The 15,522-nt window shown below is 33.0% G+C and overlaps 1 protein-coding gene across 1 annotated transcript in view; it reads right to left on the bottom strand.

Annotated features, from left to right (window-relative positions):
• Positions 1-15,522, bottom strand: part of STPG2 (sperm tail PG-rich repeat containing 2) — a gene marked incomplete at both ends in the record, with an annotated part of 288,689 nt that overhangs the window by 47,564 nt on the left and 225,603 nt on the right. Inside the window, one exon of the mRNA XM_084232956.1 lies at positions 3,056-3,215. Within this exon, the coding sequence (XP_084089082.1) occupies positions 3,056-3,215 (160 nt within the window). The remainder of the gene's footprint in view (positions 1-3,055; positions 3,216-15,522) is intronic.

Genomic DNA, 15,522 nt, shown 5'->3' with positions numbered 1-15,522 from the left:
TTTATTTTCTCTAAATATAATAAAAACTGATCAATATGTGAGATATGGTAATATTTAAGCAATTTTCCACTTAAAAAATGTCCTTTATGTAAGCCTGATTAATCATTTATATAATTTACATATACATGAATTTAAACTTGCTGTAATAAAAGGAAATTTCTCTAGTATGTGGTAACCACATTTAATAACTTATTTGTTAAATTATTCTACTGTACTTTTACTGTTTATACAATATTTAATGGTATATAGTATACTGACTATAAATATACTATTTTCTCTTTAATTTATACTAATGGAAATGACTTTTATCATTCTTAAACATATGCAAAAATCTTAATTTGTGAATAAAACAAACCACTCTCAATATAATAATAAAAGTTGTAAAACACTCTGAAATCAATGCAAATCTATAAAATGTTTATTGATTGATTGAATGTTATATGTTGATGAGTTCCTTAGTATCTTTAGTATTATAATTATAGCAGTGTATTTGGTTGACTCATATATAAACCAAATACATAAGTCATATCATTTATCAACCTTTTCTTAGCACTTTACTTTTTTAAATATTTATTTACTTATGCATACAAGAACTGGGGGTACAGGCCAGAGGTGCAAGGGGTGAGAGGATTCACCAGAGAAAGAATGGGGAGCAGAACAGGTGGACTGACTGAAATACATGGCTAAGGGGAGCAGAGGCCTAGACAAGAGAAATCTGCTGTACCATGCGTGTCACCTCCCTGGCTGGGGATTGAACTAGTGTTACAGTAGCTATCAATGGCTTCATAGTGCTGATGTTTAACCTGTTGTGCCACCATGGAGGCCCCCTTAGCACTTTCTTCTATAAATACAAGATATATTGTGATTAATTTTAATTTACCAACTACTTTATTGATAGGTAGAAACATAACAAGTTACATGCTCCTCAATTTCAATAAGGCAAATAATTCAATATTCTTAGTAATGTCATGCCCCATATCATATCATGCTCCATAAATTAATTCATACAATTTTATATCTCACTACATGTATATGTGTACTTACACATAACACAGAATAATTCTATCTGACATAAACAATTTTACATTAAACACAAAAAGTCCTTCCCTTGGGTATTAAGGTAAAACAAAAATACTAAGTTTTAAATAATGTCTAACAGAGTTAACAAACCTCTTTTCATATTTTACTAGTTAGTAGATATGATACGAAAGGATCTCATGCGTAAGATAAACAATGACACAAAGCATATAACCAATAGAACTACTATCCTGTATCTTTTGATTATATAGCAATGATATTTTGTTTTTAAATCAAAGCTTAACATTAGTTTTCCCTAACAAAAAATTAAATAATAAGAATTGTAAATGGAAATGAGATGTTTTATTCTATAGAAGAAAGTCATATTAGCATGTATGTTAAAAGAATCATGATTTTTGTCATATTCATCAATGAAAAAAAAACCTAAATGAAGTATTAATCAATTTTAAAAAATGAGAACTCTAGTTAGAGAGTTGACAACATCACAGCTGAATTCCTTGGTTGATCAATATAATAGATTTTGGTAAAAACAAAGTCAATCTTAAATTATCGTAATGAAGCTTTATATTAATTGAATTGGCCCTACTTTCTTATTACATCTATACTGGAAACATACAATATACTTTAAGAAAGCATATTAACTTTAAAAGAATAAACAATTCTGCAACTGCTATATTTTCACATATAAGAGAAATTCAATTTTTATACATTATGACATCAGTTAATAGATTCAAAATTCATATTTTTTCTAATTTTTTCATTATAGAAGCTTGTGAGTGTCCTACTATAATTTCTTAGATAGGGCACTTTAAGTTGCAGGATGACAAACTGAATGGATTATTGGTTTACTGAAAGAGATGAACTTTCACTTATAAGATGGCTGCTCTACAACTATACAAGACTTTGACATTCACTTTACTTTGACTTCCAAATAATTGTCTTCATAATGAAGATATTCCCCTTTCCTAAAATCTTTCAGAAGTTAGTATTGACTTGAGAACTAAGATGAACATTATTATAAGACTCTACTTCTAAGGAGATTCAGGAATTCAGAAAAAGACTTTGAAAGATAATCCTTGTAACTTTTGTATTCTCATTAAGACAGTGCCTAAAACAGTGCCAAGGTCAATGTAAAAGTAGGGAACAGGACAATATTGCTCCCAAATATAATCTCCCAAAATCGAGGTAAGTGAATTTTTCCTCTACCAGCTCTAGTGCAATAAGATTTTGGGTGATTTCCTTGGTAGGAGATGACATTATTAGCTTTTCTAAAAATTTATTTTATTTGTTTATGCATTCAAGAACTGGTTTATAGACCACAGGTACAGGGGGTAAGAGGATTCACCAGAGACAGAGTGGAGAGCAGAACAGACAGATCTACTGAAATACATTGCTGAGGGGAAAAGTAGGTGAGACAGGAGAGGACTGCTGTGCTATGTGGACTAGCTCCCTGGCCAGGGATCAAACTCATGTTGCAGTGGTTGTCAAGAGCTTCATAGTGCTGAGACTTGACCCTTGCACCACCAGGGGGCCCTAAGATGATATTATTAGCTTTAGTAAAATAGGTAAATAGTCTTTAATAAAATTGAGAGACATAAAAATCCAAGTTAATCTTCTGGCTGTTGGGGAAAAATAATCTAAAATCTTTCACTGAATAGTGTTTTGATTTCCTTTTTTTTTTTAATCATAAACACTTAAAAGAGATATAAATGTAGGACCTCCCTGGTGGTGCAAGGGTTAAGTCTCAGCACTATGAAGCTATACACAGCCATTGAAGCACAAGTTGGATTCCTGGCCAGGGAGCTAACACACATGGCACAGCAAACCTCTCCTGTCTAACCCACTGCTCCCTTCAACAGTGTATTTCAGTAGATCCCCCTGACCCCAGCTCTTGCATGCATAAATAAATAAATATTTTTAAAAAGAGAGATATAAATACCTGTCTTTTAGTTGTCTATTTTAATTTAGAAATCTTAGCTTTTTTTCCTACTACTTTCATAGAAATGCTTTCACTTACCTGGCCCATCAATCACTTTGACTAAACACCGAGGAGTTGTGCTAAGAAAAGAAGAATGTTTTATTCTAGCCACAAAATTACGGGGTGGCATGTAGTTATGTTTCACTTGGGACATCTCATATGATTTTTGAACATCATAGCTGCCTGGTGCTGGGATTTCCTGTAAAAGATTTCAAGGAATGAACATGTACATATTTTATATAGAAAATCTATAGAACATATCTATAGTATGGATGTTCACACTAAGAAATAAGTAGAAAAATGTAAAACTTTTCTTCAATTGATAATTAAAAATAAGAATTTAAAAATATCCCTAGTTTCATTTTGTCTTATAAAAGTACAAATTCACTTGTTAAAATGTAAAGTAAAATGAAAAGATTTATGAAATTTTTAATTTAATTATTTTTAAATATTCCTTTAAAAATAGCTTCCACAACATAAATAAAACTGTCCTTTTTATGTTTAATATACAAATAAAATTTCCTGCAACAATGAGAGCAATGATTTTTCATTTTCATAAGCAGCAAAATTATCCCTGATTTACTATTCTAATAAGAACATATTTATTCTACAAATGAGACTCCTTATTTCATTGACAACATAGTGCAATTAAGTTAAAACATTTCCCCTTCATCATTTTATGGCTTTTTATATAGTCTGCAGTTATACTAAATTTTTAATAATTTAAAAAGATAGGTTTATTAGGAAAAGGAGAAAGGAAATATCAAGAGGCATAGTCACAGGTGGGCAGGAGAGCTGCCACTGTTTGTTTTGCAAAAAGAAAAGTCTTGTGAAAAGAAATACCTACATATTGTTCACAAGCTGGCAAAAAGGTTTATTAACATTTTAATCAGCACAAACCACATGGATATTATTTAACCATGTTAATAGTTCTAAACTAAATTAAATATGCAGTAGCATTTTCTAACAATAAAGCTTATAAACAAGGAGTTGATTATTTCAATAAAAATTTGTTAAACTCATATACCACAAATTATTTTAAAATATAGCTTATGATATATATATATTTGCTCATCTGTATTATGTATAAATTATAAACTTTATAAAGTTTTAATGATTTTCTGTAGGCAAGAGTCTATTGAATCTAAGGGGGTAGACACTCTAACACTTGACTTCCTGGGTTCCAAGTATCTACTCCTCATTGGTTGTGGAACACTAGGCAAGCCAATTCTGTGATCATCAGTTTCCTCATCTCTAGCTGACAAATATAATACCATGCATCATAGGTTTACTGTGAGGATTAAAAGAAAACAAGTAAAATACTTAGATTGGTATCTGATTATGTAAAAGTGTTAGCTAATCTTATTTTTATATAACATCTAATTTCAATGCAAAAAAATCAATTTTGAACAACAAGGGCCCATGATAGATAATAGGGAAGAACTTCAATATTCCATATATGTCATACATTTAGATACTGAGATAGCACACTTTTTAAAACCCTCTAGGAGCAAAGTTTTATAAAACATATTCTGTCTTATTTCTAACATCCATATTTTCATCTTAAGCACATTCCAACAAAATTATCTTCCACTTCCAAAGAAGCACTTATTATGGTAGGAGTACAGGTAATGACTACGAGATGTGAAACTTAGATGTAACTCTGTGTCATACACTAAATGTCACAATCAATAATACATGTCAGCAGTTATTTTCTTTTTGTCCAGAACAATAATATATTTAGTAAGAAATGGCTAGGGAAAGCAAGAATGGCATTAGCTCTAAAGATGACTTTTCTGTCTTTTAGGGCTGCTTCTGTGGTGTGTGAAATGCAAGTAAAAGATAATGCAAAAGCACGCAGACATCCTGAATACATAATACAGGCCTAGAGTATTTTGGAAAGCCTGACAAGAAAATTAATTGCCCATATACATTTAAATTATAAATTTATAAACTATACAATTTATTTTAAATTTCCCTTATAAGTCAACTTTATTTTTTATTTTCCTCTATAACCATCCCTTGTGATCCATTTTCCTTTTCTCTCCCTCCTCCCTCTTAACCTAATAGCCCTCAAGATGTTTCTTCATATCCAGTAGTTTTTGAAAGTGTTTTCTATTGTCAATTTTTTATTACATATCTGAATGACCAATATTTGTTTTTATTTGTTATGACTTGCTTTGCTGCACACAATTATTTCAAATTCCCTCTACTTTGCTGAAAATACTTGCATTTCATCTTTTCTTGTGGCTATGTAATATTCTAACATATATATGTACAAGTATTTTTTATTACCTGCATTTTATTTAATTTTTTTAATTTTATAAATTTCTTACATCATTTTTTCATTTTTGCACAATGTGTGCATTTTCACAAGCAATTATAAACCAGAGACACACTACAGGGGAAGGGAGTAGGATAAAAACAAGAGGGGGTGGGAATTGTATGGGGACTATATGTACAAGTTTTGATCCATTTATCCTCTGAAGGAGATTTAGGCTGATTCCTTGTCCTAGCTATTGTAAATAATGCTGCTGTGAATATTGTAACAAGACTTCTGTTGATTGCTTTATGTTCTGTGGATAGTTGTACAAGAGCAGAACTACTGGATCATACAGTACTTATATTTTTAATATTTTTAAGGTAACTTCAGATTGCTTTCCATAATGGTCTATCAGTTCACCTTCCTACCAACAATATAATGGGGTATATTTTTATCTGCAGTCTCTTCACCAATTATTTGGAGTCTTTGATATGTGCCATTCCATTCTCGTGAGATGTGGTTTTAATCTTCACCTTTCTTATAAAGAATGACAATGAACATTTTCTCATATGTATTTTGACCTTGTGGCTATCTCTTCAGTGAATTCTCTGTTTATATATGCTGCCCATTGCTAATTGAATTATATGGATTTTGATTTGCAAGAGTTCTTTATGTGTCTTGGCTATTAATTCCTTATCAGTTATATACTGCAAGGACACATTTTTTTTCCATTCAGTACAATTTCTTCAGCTATATGGAACTTTTTCGGCTTGAGGTGATTCCATTTTTTTTTTTTTTTGGTTTTTAATTCCCTTTCCATAGTGGTTCAATCACTGAGAATATCTTTATCATTTATGTTTTAGAACTGATTGACAATGGTTTCTTTCATGTATTTTATTTATATTTAAATCTTATATTGCAGGTCTGATATTTAAATATTAACCCATTTGGAGTTTATATATGTGTATGGTGTTACTGAATAACCCAAATTCATTCTTCTATAATAGGTTTTCCAATTTTTCCTATACCAGTTACTAAAGGGACTATCTCTTCTCATTTTATGATCAAGTACCTTTTGTCATAGATTAAGTGCTGTATATATATATATGTAAATTTATTTCTGGACTTTTGATGCTTTTCTATCACTCCATGTGTCTATATTTGTGGCAGTCCTATATTAGTTCTAATGCTGTAGCTTTTTTTTTTTTAAGATTTATTTACACAAGAACAGGGGTACAGGCCAGATGCGCTGGAGGGTGAGAGGATTCACCAGAGACAGAGTGGGGAACAAAACAGGCAGACTAATGAAATACACTGCTGAGGGGAGCAGCAGGCGAGACAAGAGAGGTTTGCCTCACCATGTGGGACCCTCACTGGCTGGCCGGGATCAAACTGGTGCTGCAGAGGCTGTGGACAGCTTCAAAGCGCTACGCTCAACCACCTGAGCCACCAGGAGAGGTCTTCTAATGCTGTAGCTTTATAACTAAGTTTGAAATTAGTTAACAGGATTCCTCACTTCTCTCAAGGTTGCTTTTGCAATTCAAGACTTTTTGTGGTTCCATGTAAATTTCAAATATTTTTTTTCAGTTAATTTGAAAAATAATGCTCAATTTTGATAAAGATTATGTAAATTTGTATATCATTTGAGGCAAGATTGTCATTTTAAACTTGATTCTCCCCATCCTTGAGCATAAGATATCCTTCCATATCTTTATGTCACTACCTAAGACCTTTAGTAACACCTTGTCACTCTCATTGCATAGGTCGTTTACATTTTTTGTTGATTCTTAGGTATTCTTTTTGAAGTGATTATAATTGGAGTTATTATTTTTGTTGCTTCTTATTAGTTATTTGTATGTTAAAAAGCTATGGATTTATATATGTATGTGTGTATGTATACATATATGTATATATGTGTATATATATATCAGATATATGTATGGCAGACTGCCAAATTGCTGTGCTCATTTGTTGTTTGTAATAACTTTTTAATAGGGTCTTTAGGGTCTACTACATATTATGCAATATCATCAGCAAATTGTGATTATTTCCTCTTGTTTTCTGATTTAAATGCCTTTATTTCTGTTGTTTTTTTCTGATAGCAGTGGTCAAAACCTCTAATTCTAGTCAAATAAAAGGGTGCCAACTAGCATCCTTGACTTGTGCTAGATTTCAGGCTTTATTGATTTGTGATATCTGTCCTTTTAGATATTGAAGTAGGCTATTTCTATACCCATCTTGTATAGAGATTTATTACAAATGGGTATTGCATCTCATCAAATGCCTTCTATGCATCTATCTATTCATATTACATTTTTTGTCTTTTGTTAATATGATGCATTGTATTAACTAATTTACATATATTAAATGACCCTTCAGCCCTTAATGAATCCCACTTGATCATGGTATATCAGTATTTCTTATCAAATACTGATAATTGATTTTTATCAAGGATGTTATATTTTTTCTTACATTGTATTTGTTTAATTTCACTAGTATTTAATTTCACTAGTATTTTTGCATCATAAAATTAATTAGGAAATATTCCTTCATTTTGTATTTTGGAAAACAATTTGAGTCTGGTGGGTGTTAGTTTATCACGTGTAAAGTCATCTGGTCCTGGGCTTTTGTTTTCAGAAGATATTTTATGCTTCAATTTCCATTTTTGTAAATTGGTTTGTTCCATTCATGTGTTTCTTCTTAGGTTAGTCTTGGTAGATTATGTTGGTCTAAAATTTATTCATTTTATTTCTTCATCATTATTGAATTTAATGGTATAAAGTTATTAATAGCAATTTCTTATAAACTTTCTATTATAATTCTCTTAGGATTTATTTCGTATGTGTCTTGGTATTATAAATTCATTCAAATTTTAAGTTTTAGTCAAGTGTCTTAGTCTTCATTCTATCTTGATTGTTAATCGTGATGGTTAGAGGATTCTGAGCTGAAAATCTTTTTCTATGAGTGTTTTAAATATCCCTTTCCAGTGCTTTTGTACTTTTAATGTGTTGTTGTTGTTGTTGTTCTTTTTAAATTGTAGTCATTTGGCATTCCCTTATAGGTTACATTTTTTTTTTCTTTTCTTCTGTATTCTGCCCCTATTGTTGGTTCTTGACAAACTTATTATTATGTCACTTGGTATAGGATTATCTGCTAATATTTTGTTTAGAACTCTTTGGGCCTTTTAAATGACAATATCTGGTTCATTTCCTGGACTCTTTCTTTTCTCCTTTTTTTTTCCCAAAGATTTATTTATTCATGCATACAAGAACCAGGATACAGCTCAGATGTGCAAGAGAGTGAGAGGATTTACCAGTGACAGAGAGGGGAACAGAGAAGGCAGACTGCCTGAAATACACTGCTGAGGGGAACGGTGGGTGAGACAGGAGAGGTCTCCCGCACCACGTGGGTATCTCCCTGGCTGGGCAGGATCAAACCCACCCTGCAAGGCAGCAGACAGTTTCAGAGTACTGTCCTCAACTGCCTGAGCCACCAGGAAGGCCCTGAATTTTAAGGATTACATACCTTGACAAACTGGGCTTCATTCCACAGATGTAAGGATGGTTCACTCACCAAAAGTCAGTGAAGGGCCTCCCCAGTGTCACAGTAGTTGAGTGCTGGGCTGTGAAGCTGCCCACAGCCTCTGCAGCACTGGTTCGATCCCTGGCCGCTGGCAAGGGTCCCATATGGTGCACAGACCTCTCCTGCTGTGCCAAATGCTCCCCTCAGCAGTGCACTTTGTCAATCTGCCTGTTCTGCTCCCCACTCTGGCTCTGGTGAATTCTCTCACCCTCCCACACATCTGACCGTACCCAGTGCTTGTATAAAAAAAATAAATAAATAAATAAATCTTTTTAAAAAAAGTCAGTGAAGATAATTCAATACATCAACAAAAAGAAAGATAAAATACATATGATAATATCAATAGATGCTGAGAAAACAAATCAACATCCATGTATGATGATCACCCTAGAAAATCTTGGGGTAAAATGAACTTATCTCAACATAATAAATGTCACATATAACAAATGGACAGCAAGCATCATTCTCAATGGAGAAAAACAGAATCATTTCCAATAACTGTGGTCCAAGATAGGATGTCTACTCTCAACACTACTTTTCAGCATAGTACTAGGAGTACTAGCAAGGAATTAGGCAAGAGAAAGACATAAAATAAATTCAAATTGAAAAAAAAAAACTATCATTGCTTGTAGATAATGTGATATTATATAGAGCAAACCCTAAAAATAATCCATGGAAAAATTAATTAAAAAACCACTTCAGTATAGTAGCAGGATAAAAAAAAATAAATACATAAAAATAGTTTCCTTGCTATAGGAAACAATCAGCCTGAAATGAAGAAATTAAGAAAATTTACAATAATATTTAAAAAATGACATAGATAAGGATAAATATAACAATTGAGGTTAAGTACCTATGCAAGAAAAAATATGAAATATTGTCTAAAGAGATAAAGGAAGTCAAAAAAAGATGGAAAGATATTCACTGCTCATGGATTGGAATAATCAACATTATCAAAATGGCCATCCTACAGCAAGCAATTTACTGTTCAATATAATTCCAGTAAAATACTGCAATGGTACATTCAAAGAAATGGAACAAATATTGCTGGAATCTTTGTGGAATCACAAGACTACAAATAGCTAAAGCTCTCTTCAGTAAAAAGTAGAAGAATGGGAGTATTATCCTTCCAGATTTTAAGCTATCCTACAAAACCAGAATAATTAAAATGGCCTGGTACTGGAACAACACACACAGAGACCAATGGAATAAAATTGAAATCATAGAAATGAAACCACACATATTTGGAATAGTAATCTATGACAGATGAGCAAATAAGGTATACTGGAGCAAAGGAAGTCTCTTCAATGAATTATAATGGATAAACTGGACTGCCACATGTAGAAAACTGAAACTAGACAGCTATCTCACACCATGCAAAAAAAAAATCTCAAAATGGATAAAATACTTGGATATAATATGTGAAACCATAAAATATATAGAAGAAAAGACGGGCAAAAACTCACCATGACATAAATTTCAGAAAGTGTCTCCTAAGCAGGGGAAACAAAGGAGAATCTGAACAGCTGGTACTATATCAAACTAAGAAAATGTCTGTACAGTGAATGGACTAAAACAAAGAGACACCATACTGAATGGGAGAAAATATTTGCACACCGTACATCTGATAAGATACTATTGGACATCTACAAAGTGTTCTCACAACTCAACAACAAATCAAACAAACTAATCAAAAATGAACAGACATGCTTTCAAGGAAGAAATGCAGTGGTTAATGGGTATATGAAAAAAATGTTCATCCTCAGTTGTCTTCAGGGAATTGCAAGTCAAAACCAAAATGAGGGACTCCCCTGGTGGCGCAGGCTGTCAGCAGCCTCTATAGCACCAGTGTGATCCCAGGTGGCCAGCGAGGGTCCCACATGGCGCGGCAGACCTCTCCTGTTGCAACCACTGCTCCCCTCAGCAGTGTATTTTGTCAGTCTGCCTGTTCTGTTCCCTGCTCTGTCTCTCGTGATTCCTCTACACCCTCCAGCGCATCTGGCCTGCACCCCAGTTCTTGTATAAAATAAATAAATAAATCTTTTTAAAAAATGAGATACTACTTCACCTCTGTGAGAATGGCCCATATTAAAAAACAAAACAAAACAAAAACTAGAAACAAATGCTGGTGTAGATGTGGTGAAAATGGAACCTACTTCTTACACTGCTGGTGTGAATATAAATTGGTCCAGACACTATCAACCTGTGTGGAGTTTCCTCAGAACACTTAGAATGGATCTGCAAGAGGACCAAGCTATTGCACTCCTAGGAATCTGTCCAAAAAATACAACAACAGTGATTTAAAAGAATATCTGCAACCTTATGTTTATTGCAACACTACTTAAAGTAACCAAGATACAGAAGCAACCTAAATGACCCAAAACAGATGAGCTGATCAAGGATATCTGGTATATATGCACATTATACTACTACTCAACAATCCAAAAAGATAGATTCATGTCATTTACAGCAACACAGATAGAACTGGAAGGGTTGATACTAAGCGAAATAAGACAGATGGAAAAATAAAAATATGATGGTTTCCCTTATAATTGGAATGCCAAAAAAAAAAAAAAAACAACAACAAAGGGTCAAAGACAATCCCCGAAAAGGGAATGGTTGTGGAGAGTGGTATAAATTGGGATAGGGGACAGCACAGGGAATGTGGTGTTTTTTCAAGGAACCAGCTTTGTGTTTCATTAATCTTTTAGGCTGTCTTTTTTACTCCTATTTCATTTATTTTAGTTTTAATTTTAATGATTTCTTTCCTTCTAGTTGTGTTGTTTTGTTTTTGTTTATTTTTCCTTCTTTTTCTAGTTCCTTGAAAGGAGAGATTAGACTGTTGCTTTGGTTTCTTTGTTGTTTCTTGGTTAGAACTTCTATTGCTATTAACTTCCCTCTTTGTAATGTTATTGTTTTGTCCCTTGTGTTCCGGAAAGTTGTGTCCTCACCATCATTTTTCTCAAGGTACTTTTTTTATTTCTTCATTGATTTCCTTAATAACCCAGTTCTATCAATAGTGTTTTGGCCAGTGTCCACACATGAAAGGATTTCTTACATTCTTTTTTTTTTTTGAAAGATTTATTTATTTATGCATACAAGAACTGGGGTATGGGCCAGAGGTGTGGGGGGTGAGAGGATTCACCAGAGACAGAGTGGGGAACAGAACAGGCAGACTGACTGAAATACACTGCTAAGGGGAGCAGTGGGCGAGCCAGGAGAGGTCTGCTGTGCCATGTGGGTTTCTCTCTGGCAGGGATCGAACTCGTGCTGCAGAGGCTGCAGATAGCTTCAGAGGTTGCGTCTTAACCTCTTAAACCACCAGGGAGGCCCTTTCCTACATTCTTTTTGCAGTAGTGTGTTGTTCAGTAGCCACATAATAGAGGATCTCCTACATTCTTTTTGTAATTGTTTCTAGTTTGATAGTGTTATGGTCAGAGAATATATTTGGTAATATTTCAATCTTCATGTACTTGTTGATATTTATGTTGTAGTCAGTATGTGGTCAATCCTGGAGAAGCCTCTGAGGTCTACATCTTCTTTAGGGCAATATTTCCTTCTTTGTTTTTTGTCTTGTGATCTATCCATTAGTAAGATTGAAGTGTTGACGTCTCCTACCACATACACAATATCTGTTTTCAGATTCAAAAGTGATTATCTAATATATTTTGGTCTTCCTTCATTTGGTGAGTATATATTGATGAATGCTGTCTTCCTGGATGTATTGTCCCCTTGATCGTTATATAGTGTCCATCCTTATCTCCATCAACTTTTTCAGCTGGAAAGTCCATCTTATCTGATCTAAGTATGGCTGTCCCTGCTTTCCTTTGGGTGCCATTTCCTTATAGAAGTGTTTTCCAACAATTCAGTCTGTGTTTGTCATTAGCACTAGGCATGTTTCCTGGAGGCCACAGAAAATTGGATTCTGTTTCCTAGTCCAACATGACACCCTGTGGACATCAATGGACATCAGTGATTATGGATCACTGATTATGGATATCTAGAAGTGATTATGGATATGTAGAAGTCTTTTTTTGCCATTTTGTTCATTTTTTTTTGTTTGTGATTCTATTCAATTCCCTGTTCTGTTCTTTGTTTTCTTTTCTTGAGTTGGTTTTTAATCATAATGTTCCTCAAATTCCTAAAGATCTTGTTTTTCTGAGAAAGTCCTTACTTCTCTCTCATATAGGGATGAGTGTTTTGCAGGATAAAGTATTCTTGGCTGCATTTTTTTTCTTTAAGTACTTTGAATATCACACTCCATTCTCTTCTTGCCCTAGTTTTACTTCAGCAAAGTCTGAGGTTAATCAGTGTAAATTTGTAGTTTAGTTGTTCCCACCTATTAAATTCATTATTTTTTCTTTGTCTTGGACTCCTGGAAGTTTCACTACTCTGTGACTTGTTAGAGATTACCTTATTTAGGTAGTTTTATGTCCATTTATCTTCCTGTATTTCTAAATTTAATTTCCTTCTTCAGTTTCGGGATATTTCCTTTTATAATTTATTTAAATAAAATTTTCAACTCCCTTCTCTTTCTTCTCTTCTGGGATTTTTATGACTCCTATTTCCTTTCTTTATGATGCTAGATAATTTTTGATATATTTCTTTGTTCTTTTTTCTTTGGATCTCACTATTTTGTTTCTGCTCAAATCTATATCTTCAAGATTACTGATATAGTTTTCCATTTGGTCTATTCTACTTTCACAACTTTTTCCAGATTTTTTTTACCTCCTCCATTTATATTTATACATATTGCAGTTCTATGATTTTTTTTTATTTTAGATTCAAATTTATTCTTCTGTTCTATGTGTTACTCATATCCTTTTTTTTCCTTTTTTTTTAGTTTTCTTATATATTTTCATCTGGTTTTCTAATTTTTCTCTGTATTATTCTAAGTATTGCTATAATTCTTTGATTCAGTTAATTATGGCAGTTTTGAATTCTTTATCTGATAGAAAGAAAAGCTATGTCATGTTGTTGTCGGGTTCTAGAGACTGATTTTCTTTCAGCTGGGACTTCATCAAATTAAAGAGCTTCTGCACAGTAAAAGAGACATTAATCAAATCAAAGAGACACCCCATTTACTGGGAGAAAATTTTTGTACACATAATTAATAATGAGGGACTGATCATAAAAATCTACAAAGAGCTGATGATACTCAACAAAAATAAAGTAAATAACCCAGTCAAAAATATGAACAGAAGAGCAAAAGAAACTTCTCCAAAGAGGAAATGCAAATGTCCAAAAGGCATATGATAAAATGTTTAACATCACTTCCAATCAGGGAAATGCAAATCAAAACCACAATGAGATATCATCTTACACCAGTGAAAATGGCACATATTAAAAAAAAAAAAATTAGCAAAAACAAATGTTGGCAAGATGTGGAGAAAAAGGACTCTCCTACACTTCTGGTGGGAATGCAACCTGGTGCAACCACTAAGGAAAGCTGTATGGAGGTTCCTCAATCTGCTAAAATTGGAGCTTCCATATGATTGAGCAATTCCACTCCTAGGGATCTACCCAAAAGACACAAAAACATTAATTCAAAAGGACACCTGTAACCCAATGTTCATTGCAGCACTATTTACAACAGGTAAACTATGGAAATAACCCAAATGCCCAAAAATAGATGACTGAATCAAGAATATGTGGTATATATACACAATGGAATATTACTCAGCAATCAAAAAAGATAAACTCATGCCATTTTCAGTGACATGGATGGAGCTGGAAGGGATAATGCTCAGTGAAATAAGCCAGAAAGAAAAAGAAAAATATCAGATGGTCTCACTTATAGGAGGAATGTAGAGGATCCAAATAAGGGATTGGGCAGGGGGGAAAGTAATTATAATAAAGTAAAAATGAAAATCAACAAGCAACAATAAACCAGAGACATCCTACAGTGGGGGAGAAGGGAGTAGGATCAAAACAAGGGTGGGAAGACCAAAAGGGATCATGGTGATGGTTCACGGATGAATGGGTGGTAGGATTTTCACAGGGACTATAACCAAGAAGAAAATGCATACATTTTACAAAAATGAAAAAATGTAAGAAATATATAAAATAAAATAATAATAACAAAAAAAAGAATCTTAGGTGAAGTCCTTCTTTACATTTTTTGATATTTGTTTATGCAATTTCTCATTTTTCCTGAATTAGTAACATCACACAGTGGTCAGTTTGCCCTAGAATAGGTTAATGTTTACTTTTTTCAAGAGCATTCATTTTATTTAATTTTTTGATTAAGGCAATATTGACTTAGAATATTGACTATATATGATTTAGATGTATACTATCACAACCTGCAGATGTATGTTACCACACTATGCCTGGCACTAAGGCACCCAAATTTATCTGTAATGTTCAGTTTGTCCATTTCTCCTTGTAGTTATGCCATTAGTTTCCTTCAACATATCTATGGACTTGTGGATACAATTAAATTTAACACATTATTAATGTAAATTAGATTTTTAAAAAATGATCAGTGATAGTGACTATTCCTAACTTGTCTTTTGTCTTAATATATTTTATTTGTAATAGCTATTCCAAGATTTCCACCAAAAAGTAGGTTCTGGAAAACAATTGTTATATTGCAAAAATGGAAAAATATTAAAATTATCATTTTAAATATATCAGAGATATGTGGAAGCAAAGTAAA

This window comes from Talpa europaea (genome assembly GCF_964194135.1).
Source record: "Talpa europaea genome assembly, chromosome: 5".
NCBI classification, from domain to species: Eukaryota; Metazoa; Chordata; class Mammalia; order Eulipotyphla; family Talpidae; genus Talpa; species Talpa europaea.
This window is presented reverse-complemented; position numbering and strand designations above follow the sequence as displayed.